Below are 23,391 nucleotides of genomic sequence, written 5' to 3' on the forward strand. Positions count from 1 at the left end.
TTCTCATAACTATTTTTGTATGTCAGTTTTACCGAAGAACAATTAAAAAATATTTTTAATTAAAATATAAATAAAGTTTTTACATTACTAATAATTTAACAAATGTGTTAAGTTGGGCCGGTTATAAAAAAAAAAAACTAAAGTTCTTACGAAGAGAACTGATAATACACATTGGGCTGGCAAGCCGTCACTGACCATTTTAGAGATTGAAAAATAATCTAAGAGCTTAGTTTTATTGTTTAGAAATAGGCTTCTTCTTTAAAAAGTTCTAAAGGTTCTATTCTGCTCCAAGTATATTAAAAGTTATGTAAGCTTTTGCTAGTTTGAAGATTAAAAATAAGTGAAAAAGCTTAAAATTTAGGTCTACAGCAACTGCTAAAAAGACCTTAAAAACTTTTATACAAATACTTTTTTAAGGTTTTTTTTTTGGTTTAGTGTTAATTAAAAAAGTCAAAATTCTTTGAATGTTTTAAAGTTAAGGTATATTATTTCTCATTTTAGAAACTGCTATTAATTCAGAAAATTTATTGTTGTATTTAGGTATGATAGGGTATTTTTAAAAATAGATATATAAATTACCTATCTCAGAAGTATCTATTTTTTTAATGTTTCAGCAAATATGAAAAATATTTTGTATACTATTATAAAAATCATTTATTAATAAGCATATAAATGTTATTTTTGGTTTTTACAAGCAATATTTTGATGCCTTTCTCTTTTTTTTTTTTTTTTTTGAAAAATTTATCATTTTTTAAAGTAAAAAAATGTCTTTAAATTTTTGACTTTAAACCAGTTGTCATATTTTTCGATAAACATTATGTCAATTTTAAGAAGAATGTTTAAAACAAGTTTCTATACATAAGTATTTCAGGTATTTTCTGTAACTTTCTGCAAACAAGTTTTTGACAATAACTATGAAGAGTTTTAGTAGTTTTCACTTTGTGCAAGGCAAAAGCTGTTTGGATTTATACTTACATAACTTGTTTAATACTTGAAGCAGAAAAATAACAAAACCAATTTTGAAACAAAGAAATCAATTTCTATCTTACTATGTTAACTATTAGTTTGATTATCTGTTCAGAATTTTTTTTGTTAGTAAATGGCTGCTTGAACCCCCTTTTCAGCCCACTGCGTAATAATTAAGTCTTAAAGATTACGTTTCCAAACTTAGCGTCTGTGTAATAATAATAAAAAACTAAATTATCTTTGACCAGATTTTAAACAAGTAACAACTATTTTTAAATATCTACATTTTCTGTTTTGTTTTCAAGAGTTTTTGCTTTATTTTACAAATAAAACATATACCAAAAACTTTATTCAACAATATAATAATTTTGGGAAAATAAAAATGCTAACTTGAACATTTTTTTCCTTTAGTGATTTTATGTGCAGAGATTTATAAGTTTAGGAATCACCAGTTTATACAATATAAAAAATTCTACCACTTCATCTTAAGAAATTCTGTTGACTTTCTTCTTACTAGCATTCAGTAAAGCTTTAAAAAAAATTTTTTTTCTAATTTAAAAAAGTTATAACTCTTTAACGGTAGCTTAAAGTTAAATTGTAAAAAAATGAAAATGCTAAAGAAACACCAACAATCAAACCATACGATTACCGCTTCTTGAAAATGTTTTTAAATTTCATTAACTATATAAAAAATTGATAACAACACCTTTTCAAGTTCAAAGCGTTATATGTATTGCAACAATGTCAGGATATTTCTTACTTTACATAAAAGGAAATATATACATAAGTTGTTAATAGTTTACTTGCAGTTAGACAAAATGATCACTAATATCATTGTAATCAACATTTAAAAACCCCCATTCACAAGATGTAATAAACAATTATCATGGATCTTAAAAACCAAACTTTTGTTTTATGATATTACTTCTACCAACTTGGCTGTTTTACTTCAAGATAGTTGGTACTCGAATTCTTCAAAAGTACTTGTTAACGTATCAAACTGGTTTGTATTTATTTTCTAAACTTTTAATTTTTCTGTTTAATATTGTTAAAGTAAAAAATTAAACTAAAATCTACTTTTTGTTGGTATAGCTCAACGCAAAATTTCATAATTTACTCTTAATTTCTTCTTAACCAGACTTACTTTTCTTTTTTCACTGATTTGATTTGTTAATAAATCAGCCTTTTTTTAATAAGAATTAAAAAAAAAAATTTAACTGCCTAAAACAAGGATTAGCAACCTAAGCCTGCGGGCTAAATGTAACCGATAAGCAAAAATATTTGGTCTTAGATTTTTTTGTAGCAAATATAAAAATAAAGTAAAATGTAGCTTGAGTTGCTTCATTGAAGGTATTTACAAAAATGTTCTTTTTCGCTGGTGAGTTAACATAAAGGTTTGATCATGCAACTTCAATCATCAAACCATGAGAATGTCTCACGGCATACGATGGTACAGGGCTAGGCTCTGTTTTAATTCGCTGATGTTTTCTTAGATTGTGAGCTAACATGCGATTTGAAATTTTAGTTTCAAGTAGTATGTATGACTCGATAACCGAAAGGTTTTTCCGTACCTTAGGTCCTTAGATCACACTTTTTGAAAGCTCGTTGAATAAAAAATAATTTAATACATACTTGCATTTAATGTATTTTTTTAAGTAAAGGTTTTTAATAATAATTTGACACGCGAAATATTTATTTTGTTTAATGAGGCCTGCAAAGATCTTTTTTCACTAAATCTTGCCTGTTCAATATAAGTGGCTGTCGACTGCTGGCTTAGATTAACAAGAATTGTTTGTTCTAAAAATCATGTCTAGCTTTTAGACCTTATATTAAAAACGGTCTACCACGGTCAATGCTAAAAATAAAGGTTGACAAAAACCAGTTTTAAACGAGATTGTTAGATTTAAATACTTAATTTTAATGTAGGTATTTTGTAGCTTGTTATTTTATTCTCAATTTAACTTTTGTTTTATTTTAAAGTTTTTTAAAATTCTAAAAGTTTTTATTTAGAATTATTTTGGTTCTTAGTAAGTTTTATCGATAGCAATATTTTTATTAAGATTAAAATTTCGAGGCATTGAATGTAAAAATACACTGTTAATTATTTTTTTAGTTTCTAAATAAAGTCGAGGTTAATATGATCTTAAGCTTACATTTATAGCTATGTTACTTGTAAAAGTAAGGAATTGTTTTGTTAATTAAAGTTTGATGTAAACATTTTAATAATTGCAAAATAGATAAATAAGTTTTAAAATTTGCGAACAAGAGTAAAATTTTATTTTAAGTTAAAAGTCAATAACGTTTATTATTTTCCTATATTTTTTATTACCTTTGTACTATGTACATGAATTTATGTGTAAAATGTATTAAAAATGTTCCGTTTTTTTTTTCAAAAAGATATTTGTTAGTTATTTCAAAAAAGTTTGATTATTAAAAACTTGCAACAACTAATTATGTTTGTAAATCAAATGACTACGTTTTGACGAAAAGTTTTTGAATAAATTATATTCTGCTGTTAAAATAATGCTTAAAGATAACTTGTATAATTAGCTTTTCACAAACATAGTATTTTTAATATTATGCCAATTTATAAGTTCGCGAATTAATTTACTAGCGAAAATATTTTTAAGTCAGTTAGTCATTAAAATTAATAAAATATTCAGCTATATTAATTTCTGAAAATAAAAACAAATATTAAAAGAGACATTAAGGCCTAGTTTAAGATTACACTTTGTATTTAAACAAAAAAATCTAATGAAAATTAGTAAAAAACTTTAGGCTACTATGAATAAAACTTGAAACAAATTATGTTTGAAATATGTGAAGCTTGTTAATAAACACTTATGAAACTTTTCATCTGATGAATAAAATTGTAAATGTTTGAAGTATTTAAAAAAAAGCTTTCTTCATTTTACAAAAATGGTTATAAAATTATGAAAAAATCCTATAAAAATTAGTAAAAAGTTTAAATCATCTTAAATTATACGATAAAAAAATGTCTCTGAACTATTGAATAAACTTACTAAAGAAGGTATGAAAAAAAACATTAACAACCGAATTAGAGATACTAATTTAAATTATTAATCATGAATTTTAAATCTTTACAAAAATTTTATTTGACCAACAATGATTGTTATTATTTTTTTACAACTTTAAAAACATACTTTTTTATTTTTTAGCTTTTTTCAAACTTTAACGTTTTAGTTTCATAGTTTGTTGTGGTAGTTTTCATGTGTAAAACAAACAACTAAACTAATTAAAACAACTGTCAAACCCTGTGTTATAGTTCTATTTATGGAGAAAAAAAAGATTAACTATTTTTAACTATGATAATATGGATTCCTAAATATATATATTTTATTTAAAAAAAAATTTTAAAGTTCTCGTCGATAGTGTTTGACAAATTAAGTTGGAGCTAAATACTTATTTGACTATACAAAAAACAAAAGCTTTGTACGACCGTTTCATATATGATATATATAACCTCATGTAGCCATCAGTAAAGCTAAAATTTATTAACAGTGTTTAACAGAAATTAAGAGTTTGAAAATTTATAATTATTTTTACGTAGTAATTTTTAGTACAGTAAATTAAGTTTGAAAAAGTACGCTGATCTCGTTAGTTTAAAAATTTGTTTATTTTGAAAAGTTTGGAAAGGTTGTATTAGTATTAGACTTTATGAGGTTATACTTCTCATATACTAAACGGTCGTATAAACCTAATGTTTTTTATATAGTCAAATAAATAAATATGCATATACATGATTATTGTAATTTTAAAAGCAGGGTTTCCCAAAGTGGACCATATGACTCCCTTTTGGCTATTTCAGAAATTTAAGGGGCAATAATCTGCGAAGGGACTAAAGAGAGGCCTTTACTAGTAAAGTGGCTATAGGGGAGTCATAATGTCATAATTTGAATCTTAGAAGCTTAAACTAAACAAAGGGATTTTACTGTAAAAGTCGTTTGTAAACTTTAAATGCTTTTAACATTATTGATATTAGACTTAATGTAGGTAATTAGAGACCAAAATTCATTAAGTACGCACATCCGGTATGGTACGCACTTTTGCGCTGTGTTCGAATTGCGTACCTAGGTGGCAGGTTACTACATATGAATATAGAGAAATTCACGGTATATCAAACATTAAAAAACATAGAAATTTAAAAACTGAGCTACAAAGAATAAGCCAAAGTTGCATGTACTTTTTTCAATTTACATCGGTTGTAAACGATAATCCTACGTTTAAGAGTTCTCTTTTCATAACCAATTTAATTAAGTATTATAATTTACTGTCTAACATTGAAAAAACATCTTGAGGAAACTTTAAAAGTTAATTTGCGAACTTTTAATTGTCAAAACTTACTAGAAAGCATATATTTTATACTTGAGAAAAAATAACAGGAATATTTACTAATGCCAAGGCTTGAAATATTTTATAATCGGTCGGTCTAATGTACCAAAAAATTGTATAAGAAAAAATATACTGTTTTTAAAATAAAATTCAATAAGTTATTTGAATTAAAACATATTTTTCACATATTTTCAAAGAAAATATAAATGAATATATTCTTCTAAAACTCTAGTTTCAGAAAGAAATCTTTTACCTAGTTTGAGCATTCGGTGTTGTCAAAATATTTTTTTTGTTTTTTTTTTAAATTGTCAGTTGTAGACCATCCATGTGTTTTTTTTTAGGTTTTCTGTAATCAGAACTAATGTCCCTGATATTTAAGCTTAGATATATTATATTATAGCTTAAATATAATTTCAACTTAAGTTAATGGCCTTACATGCTAATATAAAAAACTCAATTAATAATTTTACAAAATATATTAAATTGTTTTTGGTCAAATTTACTGCTTAACTACAGTGAATAAACTTTGAAGTTTTCATCGAAGTAACTTGTAATAGGCTATAAGGTAACTTATCAGAAAAAATAAGAATAAGTATTACAAAAATAAAATAACAACAACTTGTTTCCATTTTTGTATCAGTAATGATCATTTGTTAAACAGTCCTTATAGTTTATATTCAGCGTGTTAACTTCCCTTAGTAACAAACTTCAAACAGTTGAAAGACCACAACGTGAGTACTGATCATACTTGCTTAAACTTTTTGTTCGATATTATCGTCTAAAGCGTAGATAGATCGAAACTTTAATGCGTCTTTTCAACGCGAAATTGTCACTTAAAACAGATGAATTATTTTATAGAGCGTCACTTTTGCTCGTGTCGTCACTGCTTAACAGAAAACAGTTTTGCATGAATTTCACTTTTGCAAATTTTAACTTTTTGTTTTTTTAGTGTTTTAACTTTCAAAAGTAGTTTTAGCAACGGTATGGTTTTATAAAGTCTTGTTAGTTTTTAGTTCGGTTTTTCAAAAAAAAAATTAAAATCACGTTTTTTTTTTAAATATAACTAATGACTTGTGGTTTTAGTCATATTTTATTTTAAACAAATATTAATTTTGTTTTAATTTTGTCTAGTTTCAATTAAGTTTCGATAAATATTTTTGTTTTCAGTTTTATAATTTAAGTATGACTAGATCATAAAAAAAGTTTGTTTTATTTTCTTTAGTTACGAACATCTTTTTTTGTATCTTTGTTGTTTATATCTAATAAAAATTTAACCAAGTAATACATTAAAAATTCAGAATTAATACTTTCTTAACAAAAATATTAATAGTTGTTGTTTTAGATCAGGGAGCGACAAACTGCGGCCCGCGGGCCAAATGCGGCTCTCAAATTCAAATTTTGCGGCCCGCGAGCTCCTTTTTGGCCAAATATATACATTTTTAAAACAAAAAAAATTAAAGATTTTGTAAAAAAAAACTACAGTTAGGCTTTTAATTCAATAAATACTCTTTACTAGTGCTCTACTGTTGCTTATTTTATCATATTTTCGATATAAGATAATATTTTTTCTGCTGATTACTAGAATTTTTTTAAATAATTGCGGCCTGCAAACAATTTTTCTTAAGAAAATTGGCCCGTATACTAGAAAAGACTGCCGACCCCTGTTTTAGATGAAGCTTTCAGTTAATAAATCAAAAACTAACATCAAATATAAACTAAACTAAAATAGTTCTTATTTTAAGTCTTTTTGGTTATTAAAATGTATTTAAAATATAAATAACACTATCATTTTTGATAGACCAGATTATTATCATTAATAACTTAACGAACAAAAAATAATCAAAAACTTTTAAACGAAGCCATACAAATTTAAAGTGTTAATAAAACTAAACATAAGTTAAACATAAAAAATGAGCAAAAATGACTACTTATACATTTTTTTGTTCAAAAACGTTATCTTATCTGTTAAAAATTTAGATGTTTCAATAAGCTTGTTTTTATATTTTCTTTTAATTATTATTTGATGACTTACACACAATAACTTAAAGTATTTATGAAAACTTGTACTTTCTAGTTTAAATTAAAAAAACATTACTACATAATTTACGACTACCTTAGCAAACTTATTATTATCTATCAATACAATGATTAGAAACCTTACCTCCGTTTATCTTAACAAGCGAATTTCTTTCAATTTTTTTACAATATTGTATGAATTATATATATATTATAAATAAATAAAAAATTAATGTCCTCTTATAATAGATTCTTTTTTAAAATTTAAGTGTAGTTACTTTTATAAAATATAAAAGCTGAACTTTGTTATATACACTAGCTACAAAATACATATATACAGTTGTGTAAAAGTAGAACAGTAAATCATATTTGTAACTGAAAAAAAATCGATTAAAATAAAAACAAATTTTCCAAAAACAGTTGTGTAATTGAGTATATTTATAGATTTTGAAGTTTGTCGTTTTCTCATAGTTTCTTTTTTAGTATCTGATATTAAACTTGTATAAAAGTTTATTTTTTAAAGTTTTACAGATAAATAAAGACAAATTACTTAATTTAATAACTCTGTTTCAAAAATTGTTTTTTTCAAAATAATTAAACTATGAATCAACCAATATGCTAATAAAATTTTAATTGAATTTTTTTTTATGAATTCTATAATTATTCAGCAGCTTAAAATGATTAAAGAGTAAACATTTTAAATTTACAACCGTAAAATTAAAAACAACAAAAAAACGTCAAAAAAGATGTGAAATTTTAAAACTTGCAAAACTTATATAAGCGTTTAAGTATGAATCAAAACGATATCAGTTGAACCAAAAAATATAAACTAAACTGAAAACTTCCTTCCTCCCCGAAGCTTCCAGCAAATGACGAGTGGAAGGAGGAGGGAAAGAAGCGAGAGCGCTGTCAGCCCCACGTTCAAGTAGAAGAACTTTCCCGCCAAAACTTTGTTCAGCAAAACGACGAGCGGCCGTTGCAGCAGAAGCGCCGCTGCTGCCACCGCCGCCATCGTGCCGTACAGTTTGCCGAACAACTGGACGGGAAAGTACAAGCTGACAAAGTGGTTCACGCCGCCCATGACGAACACTTTTCCCAGCACCTGCGCGATCATGGCGAACATTTGCAGCTGTAAGGAGTCGATCAGCGTGCAAGCTTGCATTGCTATGATGCAAGATGACCCGAGAAAAAGAGCGATCAATGAAGACTTCACCTCCGCTGTTTGTTCATCGACGCCCCTTTTGATGAGCTTGTTCTTGTAAACTTCTGACAGCCAACCACCGGTAGGACAGGCAATAATCCCGATACATTGCAATAGACCAAAAACAAGCACGTAAAAATCCACTAGGCCTTCTTTCTTTTGATTTTCCGTAGTCAACGTGCTGATGAAAGTGTTAAAGTTTGAGATGTAAAAAATCGCAAGAAGTATTGAGACGGACATCGTGAATACAGTTGAAATAAAATACTCTTGCATTAAATAATTAAAATAAGAAAGGTCTTTGTTTAGTTTTTCTTTTCTATCATTATTATTTTGAGTATTCTTAATTGAAGTTTCTTTATCTTTTAAATTATCACTTTCATTTGACCGCTTAAAGCACAATAATTCTCTAAAACCATACTTAAATCCTTCTGGTACTGAAGCCGGAACTTTATCTTTTGGTGTCAAGGTAAACGTTTTCAAATTAAGGAAAAAATAAATAACCGTATAAACTACAAAAATTTTGGAAAAACCAACACCGCTAAATTAAATAAAATACGAAAACAATGATTGATAAACAAAATTATAATTAAAAGTACAATAAAGTTCTAAATAAACGTGAAAACAAATTTTGTACAAGTAAATGCACAGCAGTATGTGTTTATATGAAAAATGTAGCAACTATTAATGTTTAGTTGTACAACATTGTTAGTTATACATTTCCTCTTAGTATACATTGTACCAGGAGCGTGTTTTTGACTGGTTTCCTGTTTCCTGTGAACCCCCTGAAAAAAAAAGAAAAAAAGATTCCTAGAATATCACTAAAAACGTTGTTTATTGACTTTGTTTTGGTAATTTGATAAACTTTGAATAATGAATGTTGAATTTATAACACTGGAAGAAATAAAAAGTTGCTGTAAAAAAAAATGCTCGTTTTTGCCCAGCTGAAATAGATGTTAATTAAATTTTAATGGTGACGTCATAATAGGTAAAAGTTTTAAAGTAGCATTTTTTCCAGGAATCTTTTTACTAAGATGCTCTTAGTTCCTATTATAAATTGTTAATTAGTCTAAATAACTGTTGATTAAGTATATTTTTTGAACTAGTAAGTACAATTTTAATTAAAAAGTGTCCAATATGATCACTAAAATTTTATATTACTTAGTTTATTGTATATAATAATGTTGTGTGAAGCTTTTGTGTTATGTTGTTATATAATAATGTTGTGTTTGTACTTAAACATTTATATTATTTGTTTATGTGTCAACCAACTGGGTTTAAACCTAGAAAAGTTCAATTCAAAGAGTTTAAAAATCATCTTTAGACAACTACACCACCTAGCAATCTATTCTTTTATCATTTAATGGCATTTTAATATTTTTAATTAAGTTGTTTTTTTTTTTGTATATCTGTTGCCACTAAATTGATTCTTGATTTTTTGAAATTTTCAACTCAAAGATATTTCAAAACTATCATTAAATCCCTGCACCGTCAGGCAAACATTTAAATAAAATATAAAGATATTTTAATTTTGTGTATAAGTTTAAACATTTTTTTAGTGAAGTTTAAATTTTCATAGATTAAATTTTTTTAATATTTTATTATGAATAAATATATAATTGTAAAGAGTTTAAAATTTAAAAGAAAAATTTGTAAAAACTCCATCTATACTAACATTTAATTCAAAATTGAAATTCTCTTTATAACAGTTTATTCTAATTTTAATTATTTTATAATATTATTTCCTGATAAAAAAGTTAATTTTTTATAGAGTAAGTAAGTTATGTCTGTAATATTTTTGTTTTAAATAACAGACTTGAATTTTAATATAAAATTTGCAAGTTCATAACTTTTTTCTGGTTCTTTTAGTTTTAAATTTTCTAAATTTAATACGGTATATTAAATAAAAAATTTAATACTTTCTCTTACTATTTATATGTTTTTTTTTTTCTAAGCAAAAAAAAGAATTTTAAACACAGAGTTTTTTGGCTAAATATATCGTACTTACCTAGCAGTGCATACCTAAGAAATGCGTACTTAATCGGCAAATTAAGAACAAAAAAAAATTGTGAACCCCCTTTAAAAAAGTCTTGACACGACCCTGCATTGTATAACATTTAGCAAAAACAAAATTTTGTAAAAATTTTCAACAACTTTAACTTTTTTATTTTTAAAACTTAAAAATTTTTTGTTTTATTTATAAGTTTCAGTCAATATTTAATGTCTACTAGCATTATCTTCTAAACTAAAAAACTTGGAAATATTTTTTTTTCATATACTGAAGACCTCATTAAGTGAACAGTGTTTATAAAACAATTCTTTAGAAAATAAAAACTGAAATATAAATAGATGACAAAAAGTATTGATACCTTAATATAAGTTTTACAAATTTTTACTTATTTTATAACAAACTAATTGATTAGATACTTATAAAGTTCAAAAAATGTGTTTCATTTAAAGGTATTACTGAAAATACTCTATTCGTTAACAAATTAAAAGTGCTCTCTCACTTAATAAAGCCGAGACGCGCCTCTGACTTGTATTATGTCTCATACGTAATTTGAAAATTTTGTTTTATGTCATATATTCAAAATTTAAAGTAGAAGGAATTGATGAAACTTTAATGTATTTTTAATTTAAACAACCAGAAAACAAGCATAACAACTACATAATACAACATATTTTTAAATAACAAACATAATAGTTACATAATACAACATATTTTAAGTTTTTTTTAGTTCTTAATAGTATCAAATAAATGCCGTGTACAGAAACCACAAGATAACGTTATATTTGAAAACGTTTAAACTTCTTATGTAGCTAGAAATAAAGAGCTTTTATTGTTTTAAAACTGAATTAAAAGTTTTGTACGTTTGAAGAAGAAAAGGTCCAAATAAATAGCAAAAAATAGCGTTTCTTATACATTACTATGTTACTACTGTCGTAATCAATAATTTTTTTTTTGTAGTTGTTTTTATTATTGTGTACATAGACAAGTTTTGCACCTTAATTAATTTTTCTTGAAAAAGATAATTTGTTTATGTCGTATGCATTAGAAGTTATTAAAATAGACCAGAATTCAGTAAACTGCGGCCCACGGGTTAAATGCGGCCCGCTAATCAGAGGTTGTTAAAATTTAAATATACTTAGCGGTTTGTAACGAAAATTAAATCTCACGTAGTAACTACAACTACGACCCGGAATTTTTTTTATTTTGGAAATTTTCCCAGCTACCACCAAATGCATGATGACCTTTGGACTTATCAACAAAATGAATAAAAAGGTTTATCAATGATGTGTTCGAATAAAAATCGATGTACTATAAAAGAGCAAAATCAATCTTTAAATTGTCTAAATATAACAACAATTAACAAATAAAAGTTTGATTTAACCTTACATTATTCTTATCGGTGCCTATCAATTAAACTGTTCCCTATTACAATTAACTAGGCAGTTTTTAGTAAGTTTGGTTTTAGAAACCATTTACTACTACATACAACTAAGAGTACAAATAGCATGACATTGAAAAATAAATTAAAAAGACTACAACGATATATATAATATTTAATAAGAGTTGTTGTCCTGGACAAGACGTTAAAAGGTGACCGTGTTGTGCGACTCGATAACCAAAAAGTTCTAGGTGCACCAGGTTCCAGGACCAAATATTTTGAGCGTCTTTTTTTGTCGTTCTATAAAAAACATGTTGCAAATAACAGCTATTAGATATTAGGTATGTTAGACTATTTAAAGTTGTAATTGGGTAATTAAATAATTAAGCACTTAAATTTTATTGTTTTTAAACATAATCTAGTTGAAAGTACAAAGTGATATACTTAATTATATATAGTATATACAATCGTTTATAAAGCAACATTAAAAAAATTTCAAACGAAAATACAGTCACTATATCCAAAATTTTAACAAACTTCGTTACCTGTGTATTAAAATTTAAGGGGTGTACTGATTTGTAGTTATATGTTTTAAATACTTAACATCTTAAAGATAAAAAAATTTGGTTTTTGTTTATAGTATTTAAAATTGAAGTATAAAATAGTGATATGAAGAGCTCGTTTAAAATAAAATTATTGTTCTATAAATGTTTACTTAAAAAGTTATAATTTCATTAAATTTATTTAGATTGTATTTTTTATTTTTAGTAAACATGTTCGTGGTAGTCATTTGCATATTCGAATAAGACTTATGTGAGTTTTTTTTCAAGACAGCTTTTTAAGTACAACTATTTTTAGTCTAGCGGTTCTAAACTTACTATTTTTTACCGTTTGTTTTAGATGAAATAAATATAGTATAATTTAAGAAAATCAAAGCGATTACAATTGCTAAATCTACAAATGATATAATAGCTGCAATTTGTGACATCCCTGCTCGATTAACATTCTTTTTACATCAAATTGATTTATAGAAAAAGACTTCAATGCATATTTATTAAAACATATTTCTTTATTTAATCAAGCATAAACTTTTAATTAAAAAAATCAAAATTTATAACACTATATTGCTTAACTACGATAACAACATTAGCAGTTTGAAAACTCTGGTACAAAGTATGTAATAGATCTGGAAAAAATTATGGTACAAATCACGTATTGGCAAACTGTGGCCCGCTAGCATGTTTTTATTTTAATAGTATGTGGTCTGAACAAATGCAAATGTGTCCCGTTTTATACATTTAAAGTTCTGTAATTTGAATTATTTCAATATAAGTCCCTGATATGATTTAAAAATCATTAAAAAATTTCAATGCTTAGGCTTAAAAACATGAAAAAATACAAATTGGCATTTCCTCAGCTGAAGATTTAGCGCCATTTTATTAGTTAGTAAAGTAAAGCTTTTTAAGTAATTCTGTGTTTTGGTTTGAGTAAGTTATTGATGAGACTTTTCTTATTAATATGCTTATATAATGGTTTTGAAAATTTGTGCACAGTAATAAGCTAAAATGTCAATGTTTCACACATTTATGGTTTTTAGTAGTGTAAATTATAAATAAATTGTTATTACATTAATTTTGTGTTCATTATTACATAAGATATTTGTACCAAAGCCTGTTTTTTTTTACTTATTTTAATAAACTCAGGCTGACTCCAGCTATTTTATACTCACTCAGACTAGTTGATTTTTAGGCCTTAAAAAAACCGGAATCCCGGATTCTCTTAAACTTTAAAAGTAATTAAAAATAATAATATTTGTTGTACTTTTCTGTACTTAAAGACTTCTACTTTTAAAATAAAGTATTACAAAACTTATTTTCCTAACAATAAATTCAACAGGGTTGCCACTTTACCTGGAATCTTTGAAAAACCTGGAATTTGACATTTTAGGCAAAAATAACCTGGAATTGAGAAAATTTTGAAAAAAAAACTGGCAAACCCAGGAATTTTGAACAAAAAACCTGGAATATTTAAGAATTTTAACATGTTCAGTAGTAAAATTTCGGTTTGACTCAAAAAATTTATCACATACAGTAACCTCTCACATCTTTACGCACTCTCGTTTAGTTACGCATTTTAGAATTCTAAAAAATTCAAAACCTATGAATTTTATTTTTTATAATATTGGACAAATGAGGTTCATTGTATATTTTAATTTAAAATATGTTTTTAAATGTTAACTCACCTCTCTATATCTTTAGACTTTTAAACTTATGTTCCTCAACTAATTGATAAACATTTAGTTATATCTCAGTATATCAGAAGTTTTGTTAACAATGAGTTATCAAATTAAAATACTGAAAAAAATATTACTGTGTTAAATAATGAGAGTTTAAAACACAAATAAATAGTACAGCACTCTTGATCTATATATGAATAAGCATCTAAAAAAGAAATCTAATGAAACTTCCTAGCAAAAAGTAGCATTAATACTTAATAACATAATATAAAATATAGTGATATAGAGCTTACCCTTAGCACAAATCTCAATTGTTTTTTTTAGTAAACTTATCCCTAATATTCATTTGATGTTTTATATAATTTATATATTTATATAAATCTAAATCTTCTTTTTTAATATATTTATAGTTTTATCTTTTGTTTTCATATTTATAAATGAAGTAAACAAGTTGTTAAAATCTCCTCAGTCTGCTTTTAGCTAGAAGCAATGCCAAAAAACACCCATTATAGTAAGTATGTTTGGTACCTCTCGTATCTTTACGATCTCTCATAGCATTACGCATTTTTTCTGGGGACACAATGTGCGTAAATAAGCGAGAGGTTCCTGTAGATATAAAATGTTTGTAATTACCAAATTTTTTTTTATTACAAAACACACTTTAAGTAACTTTGCAGTATGTTTTCAATCTTTTTATACTATTTAACACAGTTTCTTACCTTAAACTTAACTTTAAACTAAAAATAGACCAAAAAATGTGCACTTTTAAAAACCAGGAAGAAATTTGAAAAACCCGGAAAAATTTTTGAAAAAATAAAGGGCAACCCTGGTTCAAACATAAAGTCAATTTTATTGGTCAATTTTGTTTTTGCATCCTTTGCAAGGGTTTAACATTAAAGTAACATAAAACTATTTATAAACAACATAAAATAAACATGAAGTATCAACAGAAAAATAAGCTTTTTTATTTTAGTTTTACGCTTGTTATTATTCTTCACTTTTTTCTTAAATTTCTATTAATATCTACTTCTTTTCCAATTATATTTTCTAAATCTTGAAAGCTGCAAGGACCTTACTGTTCTTATTTTCCCTAAAATAGATATTTCCACCACGGACCAAAGTAAATTGTTTTTGAACTAAATTTTCCATTTAGAAGTATTTTGAACTTCCTTGTATGATAGTGAAGTTCTTTATCAAACATTGTGAAATTTTTATTAATAAAAACCATATTAACACAACTTCCAATATTACTGATTTTTTTTTATTCTGCTAGTTTTTTCTTTTCTTGTATGATTCCAAGCTTTTGGTCATTATATCTAAATTCTTCTAAGATTTTTTTCCATCTGCAACATTTTTTTTGGTCATAGCTCTTATGAAAAAAGCTACTTGACTTGTTTCAACATTTGAGTCATTTAACTTTAACACTGTATTTACACAGGGTTCCGAAAATCCTGGAAAAACCTTGAATTTGAAAATTTAGGCTAAGAAAATCTGGAAAAATTAGGAATTTGAGATATTTTGAAAGAAATCCTCACTTTTGAACAAAAATCACTAAAAAATCTGGAATTTCAAAAAAATGTTACATGTTAAGTAAAAATATTTGAAACTGACACAAAAAATCTACCACATAGATAAAACTATTTTGTCATAATCAAAATAAAAAATACATTTGAAGTAGCTTTAAAATATCTTTTCAATGTTTTTATACTATTTAACTCATTTTTTTTACGTTAAACTTAACTTTAAACTAAATATAAACCCAAAAATGTGAACTAATAAAAACCTGGAAGTAACTTTAAAAACCTGGAGAAAATTTTCTAAAAATATTTGGCAACCTTGTCTAGTTTTGTAATCTTCAGGGTTGCCGGAGTTTTATAAAAGCAGAAAACTTTACTTTTCTTTATAGAACTAAGCAATTTTTTTTTAATATTTACTTATTTGTAATTTCAGACATTTTTAATTAAACATATGACTGTTTTTGATAAGTTTTTCTTCAATATATGAAAAACTATTAGTACTTAAGATTATGCATTTATAATAAAAACGGATTGGTTGAGTTTATAGGACAAAATTTTAGATCTGCTTCATACACATTCAGTTTTTTGCTTATAATATTTTTCCTGAGTAAGTTTTAGTAAATCAGCAAGAGTAAGGGTTAGACCAGGGGTCGGCAAACTGCGGCCTGCGGGCCAATTGCGGCCCTTGAAGGGTCAATCTGCGGCCCGCGAGCACGATTTTTTTTTGAATGGAATGCGGCCCGCGAATGAAATTTCTGCGGCCCGCGAGCATGTAAATGTGGCTCGCTGAGCAAAAACATATTCTAAGTTTAGTTTTCCATAGTAAAAATGTTGTAGTTTATTTGAATTTTGTTAGTTTCATTTGAAGTCCTTGTATAACATTTTGAAACTATTAAAAGGCTTCACTGCTTTAGGTTAAAAGTGTAAAAAATACAAATTAGCATTCGAGCTGTGTTATTTTCTCAGTTTTATAATAACTAACTTCTTACAAATCTTACTGAAAAAATTAGTCTTAAAAGTAATTAAAAGTTGTTTATATAACACCTTTTAAGTAAATGAACAAAATGCTAATGTTTTCCCTTGTGTACAAATTTAATGCACAATAATTAACAAAATGTCATTTCTTTACAGTTTATACATTTTGTTTAGTATGTAACTTACACCTAAGATATTTTATCACTATATTTAAGCGTATACAAAATCATTATAAGTAACATATTATGGTTTGTTTTGTTTAGAATTTAACATATTTTGAAATTTGTATAAGTTTTCTGTGCACTTTAATTTAAATCCTATGCATACCAATATACAGAAATTTTCATTCTTAGACCACTTTTAAAACATTATTTAAGTTAGATTAAGTTCAATTTAAGCATAATTTGCGAATATAATTGTTTTTACATACAATATTTAAGCGTATAAAGACACATTTAAAACAGTTAATATGACATAACTAAATTAGTTTCTGTTCAGTATAAATTTTAATTTTACAAACTAAACTTTTTGGAAATTTAAGTTAATTTCTTTGCATTTCAATGCACACTTATAAATACAGGTGATTTTTTTTGGAAATACCTGTTTAATACAAACTAGATTTAGGAATGATAATTTTGTTGAGTCTGTGAGTTTCTAATCAAAATTGTTTAAATTTAAGCAAATAAACAACTTAACATTGTCACACACTCAGACTAAGTTAGGCTAGTTTATAAACATTTCGAATATCAGGCAAGTTTAGCCATTTTTCAGTTTTTGACTTTAACTGTTTTTTTATTCTAAATTGTAACGATAGTTTTTTGATCAGTCAGGCAGGATTTTTTACTTTGAAGAGAGGCAAAGTAAACTTATATAGTATGTTTTGTTCATTTCACAGCTTTGGTTTTAATTATAATATATGTTAAATTTTAAGTCTCGCAGCTGCTGTAATTGGAGATATAATTTTTATTATTGTTTACATATAAATGTGAACAATCATTGTTGCCAAAACTCCTTGAATTTTGAAAAAACTTGAAATTTGACAGTTTAGGCTAAAACATCTGAAACTTTAGAATTTTTGTAAAAAACTTTAAGTTTTAAACAATTTTTACATGTAAAGTAATGAAATTTGACTTTACAAAAAAGATCTATCATGTAATACGGTTTTTGTTCTCAAAAATTTTATTTATTAAAAAAGACATTTAAAGTCGCCTAACAGTATCTTTTTAACTTGCTATACTATTTAAGACAGTTTTTTTTACTTCAAGCTTAATTTTATACTAAAAATAGACTTAAAAACTTGCACTTTTAAAAACATGGAATAAATTAAGAAAACTTGGAAAAAGTTTTTTAGAATCCTTTGTCAGCCCTAAAACTGTTTACATTCTTTCTAAAAGTTAAAAATAGCACAGATATTTTTTGCTTGGTATAACTTTTTTATAAGTTTTCTGTGTGTTTTAAACTTATTTCTACGCACACGTATGTACAGAGATGCTCATTTTAATTCACATTTTTAAATAATACTTAAGTTAGTAAAAATACCTCAAATAAATATTTTCAGATGAGCAGCATTTATTGTTGCTTTCATCTTAATAGATCGATTAAAGCCCTAATTTGATTTGTTTGACTTTGAAGTATCAGAAATTGCCTAAAAAAGACATTTTGTTGTTACTGAAGAAATTAACACAAAACTTTTTCTACCACCAACACAAGTTCTTCAAAAAAGTTTTTAAATCTAAACGGTGTCCACTTTGAAGTATATACTTTTGCTTCTTTATATCTTACCTTGACAAATTTTTCTGATAAGTTTGTAGTTACTGAAAATAATAGTGTGCTTTGTTAAAAGTGACTTAAGCGATTTGTTTTTTTTTTTTCGTTTCTCGCAACAGCTTCTAATAAACGTTTTGTGATTTTTAGAAATCGTCTTATATATCTAAAATACTCTTTTTTATAAGCAATATTTTTATTGCAGATAAAGCAATAAATAATTGCTACAATTATCTTCTATATTTCGTGAGTTTTATTTAAAACAGGGCTGCCAAACAAACAAACTAATTGAAAAACTCTCACTTGGTTAAACCTTTTTAAGACATTTTAGAAAACTTAGGTGTGTGTGTAATTTTTTTTTCAAACACTTTGAATAAATCTTTGAATTCTCAGAATAGTTTTTATGGATGTAGTGAAGTTTACTAATTAAAACTTTTACTTTTCGTATTAAATATTTGTACTTTTTTATGATGATACTTTAAAACTTTTTAAGTAGTAAATCTTTTGTTTTTTCAAAGCAAGTTTTTGGATTTTTTAACTTTTAATAAACTCAGGCTGGTTTTATGTAATTCAGACATTTTTGCTTTAAAACAGGGAACCATGTAAAAGACTAATTGATTATTAATAAGGTATTTTATTAAAGTATTCAAGCATTAATTATGTAAAAAAATTCTTATATTTTTCTACATAACATATAGGTATTAAATTTATTTAGTTAACTAGTTACTGAATTTTTTTGAAAGTGAAAATTATTTAAAACACAAAAACCATTTTCAACAGTTAATTTATTTTTAATGCAAAAGTAGTTGACAATATGAAAATTATATAAAAAAGACTTATAGATGGTTTTAAAGCTTGTTTTTTATAGAGAGTTAGGTTGTAAGTAAAATAAAAAGTACATTAAGTTAACCTTGTTAACTTTTAAAAATAGTACATAGTTATCAAGTCTTGAGTATATTAGTTCATGAAAATTTTATTCCATTGAATATGTATAATTTAAATAGGTATTTTAATTGTAGCTAAAAGTCTTGAAAAATTATATTTTGATAATAATGTTTTTTTTATATCACTAAAACTAAAACTGCGGCCCGCGAAGGTTTTGTAAACTTTAAATTTGGCCCGCGAGCACCAACTGCCTGCCGACCCCTGGGTTAGACTATGCTTTAAAGCTAGATTTAGGTAAGAGATAAAAACCAGGTTTCAAAAAGAAAAGATAATATCTGGAATTTGACAATTTAGGTAAAAAGAATTTCAAGCAGTTCTTATATGTAAAGTAACAAAATTTAAACTGGATATAAAAAAATTATCACATACAAAAAATTATATTTAATTATTTACAGATTTTTAGTATAAAACATATTTTAAGTGGCATTAAAGTTTATTATCAATTTTTTTATACCATCTAAGACAGGGTTTCCCAAAGTGGGCGATATCGCCCCCCTGGGGGCGATTTTAGTAAGTCGGGGGGCGATAATTAGTAAGGGGGCGAAAGGGTGGGCGATAACTAGTAAGGGGGCGAAAAGGGGGCGATTTAAAAATTTTTGGCTGTCAGAAAATTTTTACTTTTTGTCTTGCTATGTTACTAATTTTAGCTTGCTAAAAATATTTGACCCTGCGATAACACTTAAATGAAAAATTTTTTTTTATGTAAAATATAGAGAAAAAAATCAAGTACTTATGACTCCTACTTTCAAGTAAATTACATATTTTCATTTATATGTTTTTTTATTTGACAATTACATAGATCATAGACGATCAGAATCCCTCTCACCACTTTATAACCTGACATATATGTTATTTCGGATCATAAATGGTTTGTAAAAATCTATGTTATCTATTATCAACTATCAACTATCACCTCATGACATTTTCAATTGTTTTTTGAAAAGTCACTAAGTTAGACTAAGAAATAAAACTATACAGGGTTACCAATTTACCCAGAAACCTGGAAAACCTGGAATTTGACAATTTAGGCAAAAAAAAAACCTAGAAAGTCTGGAATTTTTAACTATTTCAACATATTATATAGTAAAATTTTGATTTGACACAAAAAAGCTATCAACAAAAAACATCGGCGAAAGTCTGCAGAACAGAAGTTCGGACTTTTGTTTGCCGTGAGACAAGCTAAAATTTAACAAAAGGGTTGATCATGCCAATTCGATCATCAGACCACAAGTTTCTGTAGACTGAGACCGGTTTCGTCCTTATTAGGACTCATCAGTCAGTCACAACCGAAAAACTTGTACAATGGTCTCAGTCTACCGAAACTTGTGGTCTGATGATCGAATTGGCATGATCAACCCTTTTGTTAAAAAAGCTATCATATAGATAAAAATATGGATCTTCTCGAGGCAGATCTTTTTGAAGTAAACGACTTACAGGAAACCTTCTCTGACTTACAAAATAACCTTGAACTTAAAGTAAATTTTTCCAAAGAACGATATGAAAGCTTTTTGACTCAACAAAAAAAAGGCAAAAGTATCCAATCATTTGAGAGGAAATTTAGATTGTTGTTTATAGTTTTTCCTTCTAGCTATGTTGTTGAAAAAACTTTCAGTTCAGTATCAACATCTTGAGCAAAAGATCTAATCTAGATATTTGTAAAGGAGGCTTTATTTTACTGATTAAGAATCAGATTAAAAAAAAATTGCAAGCAGTCATGAACCTCATCCTTAACATTATATTAGACTTCAGTAGCAGACATTATTTTATTGAAGTTTTTATTTTATTTTATTTGATCTTTTAAAATATTTCTTATTTAACCTGGTTTGTAATGTGTTTCAAAAGTCTTTTTTTAATAAAAAATTTATTAAGTTATTTATTCTACAACATGTTTGAATAATGCCTAATTAATATTAATTTCGGTAGACTTCCTCTTGATTTCGCACTTTTTACCCAAAAAGACTGCAAATTTATATTTTCTAAAATTTAACTTAAATAAAGTCTATTACTAACTTAGTATTAATAAAACAAAAAATACATAATATTTAATATCTTATATAGATTTTTTTTTTAATGAATGTTCGTTTTATATTTTAGTTGATTTTATGTTTATTCATAACGTTATTGCATATAACATATTTAAATTTACCATTTTGTAAAAAAAAAGGTAATAATTTTTGATTTTGCACTTTTTTATTTTGTTCAAAGTGCGATTTCGAGCGGAAGTCTACTGTATTTATTAAATGGTTTATGTTTTAAATCTGTCAATAGTTTTATTTTGACCTGGTTAATTTTGTAGTTTATATTTGTCGTTTTATATTACACTAAAAGTTTTTATAGCGTAGTAATAAAAGTATTTGTTTAAAAGAAATTTATTTGACATACTTTTGTTATTACTTGTTTAATCTGTATAAATAAAAAAATGTTGATAACCATTAAAGTTTTTATTTAATTTTTTTTGGTTTTAAAAGAGTATAGATTTGAAGTGTCTATTTAAATGACTTCAAACTTTTCATTTGAAAGATTCTTAAACTCAATATTATTTTCTAACTTGATTTATTATTGTTAAAAAATCTGTATACTAAGGAATTTTAAACTATTAATACAACTGTTTTTTGTTTTATCTTAATTTTTAATATATTAACAATTAGAATGTGTTGTTTATTTTATTAGTTCAACACTAGCTTTTAGTTTTTCACTACTTCTAGTAAATTATTATTGGCTAATAACTAACGGCTTAATTAAGTTATTTAGTATTAATTTCTAAATGTCCGAAATTCGTTATATGAGAGATTATTAAAATGTCAAGTTTCAGTTAAGATTTCAGATCGGTAACGTACGGTTAAGATACATTCAAATTTCGACCCGCTAAATAACTTGAAAACTACTTGTGCAAAATAAAAGAAAATATTTTTTTGAAACTTAATATTTTAAAATACATTTTCAGTTTGGTTTTCAGTTCACAATAGTATTTCCTAGATCACAATAATACTAAATTATTTTATTACAATTTTGATCGAGTTGTTTGATTTTCTTAAATGTTATTTTATTAAATTATGCAGCCCGCAACTACATTTTTTTAACGAGTTGAAACTAGAAAAGGTTTTTTTAGTAAATATTAATTGCTGGTTACAAAAGTTGTCCACCACTACCCTAAAAGTTTCATTAGTTTCAAGACAATTCATATTTAAACAGGATTGATTACAGATTACACAAGGCTTTTTAATAATCAAGTATTTTAATACACTTTACTGGGCGTATAAGAAAACAACTGTAACTTATTTTCTCAAGCCCTGTAAACTACTTTGAAAACAGCCACAAAAACTCTTGCATAAGAAATACCAGACTAAATTACATTTCAAACACAACTTTTTTGGCTCAAAAGTTTGTACTCAAGAGAAAAACTACTTTGTAAAATCGTGGGGGGCGATTATTTTTCAAATTTCTGAAAAGGGGGCGATTTAGTAAATGAGTTTGGGAAACCCTGATCTAAGACCTTAAAAATAAGTTCATACTAAAACTTGGACTTAAAAAATCTTGGAAGAAAGTTGTTAGTAAACCTGGAAAAAATATTTCAAAAATCTTTTACAACCTTGAAAAAAAATCTCTTAAGCGTGTTGGTGAAAAACTGCATTATATAAAGTAGTACTTCAAATAAAGCCTACCATCAAAACAACTAGAGTTCTAAATATGAATAAGCTTAATAAAATATCAAACAAGATTTATACTTTTTAATTTAAAAAGTTTGTATATTGTTTTTTATAACACATAAATCAAAAGTAATTAAGATATAAAAATTGATACTGCTGTTCAATATTTAAAATATGGTTTTTACACAAAGTTACAACATCTTAATGTTCTAGCAAAAACAGCAGAAGCAGCATTGATGGCTGCTAAAAATATATTTTTTGGAAATGCACCTTCTAAGTTGGTGCATTGCATCAGTTTTTCAGAATCACTTCGCCTGTTGTTGTGTTTTTCATTGAAACTAAACCTATAAGTTCTCAAAATCTACATTATCATGATCTATAATGA

The 23,391-nt window shown here is 25.8% G+C and overlaps 1 protein-coding gene across 1 annotated transcript; it reads right to left on the reverse strand.

Moving 5' to 3' along the window:
* Positions 1–8,164: 8,164 nt before the first annotated feature.
* Positions 8,165–8,776, reverse strand: LOC145833257 (equilibrative nucleobase transporter 1-like). The gene has a single exon (XM_082940450.1). The coding sequence runs from the start codon at positions 8,774–8,776 to the stop codon at positions 8,165–8,167; it is 612 nt and encodes a 203-aa protein (XP_082796576.1).
* Positions 8,777–23,391: the final 14,615 nt, after the last annotated feature.

This window comes from Thalia democratica, chromosome 4 (genome assembly GCF_965202585.1).
Source record: "Thalia democratica chromosome 4, ktThaDemo2.hap1.1, whole genome shotgun sequence".
Lineage (NCBI taxonomy): Eukaryota > Metazoa > Chordata > Thaliacea > Salpida > Salpidae > Thalia > Thalia democratica.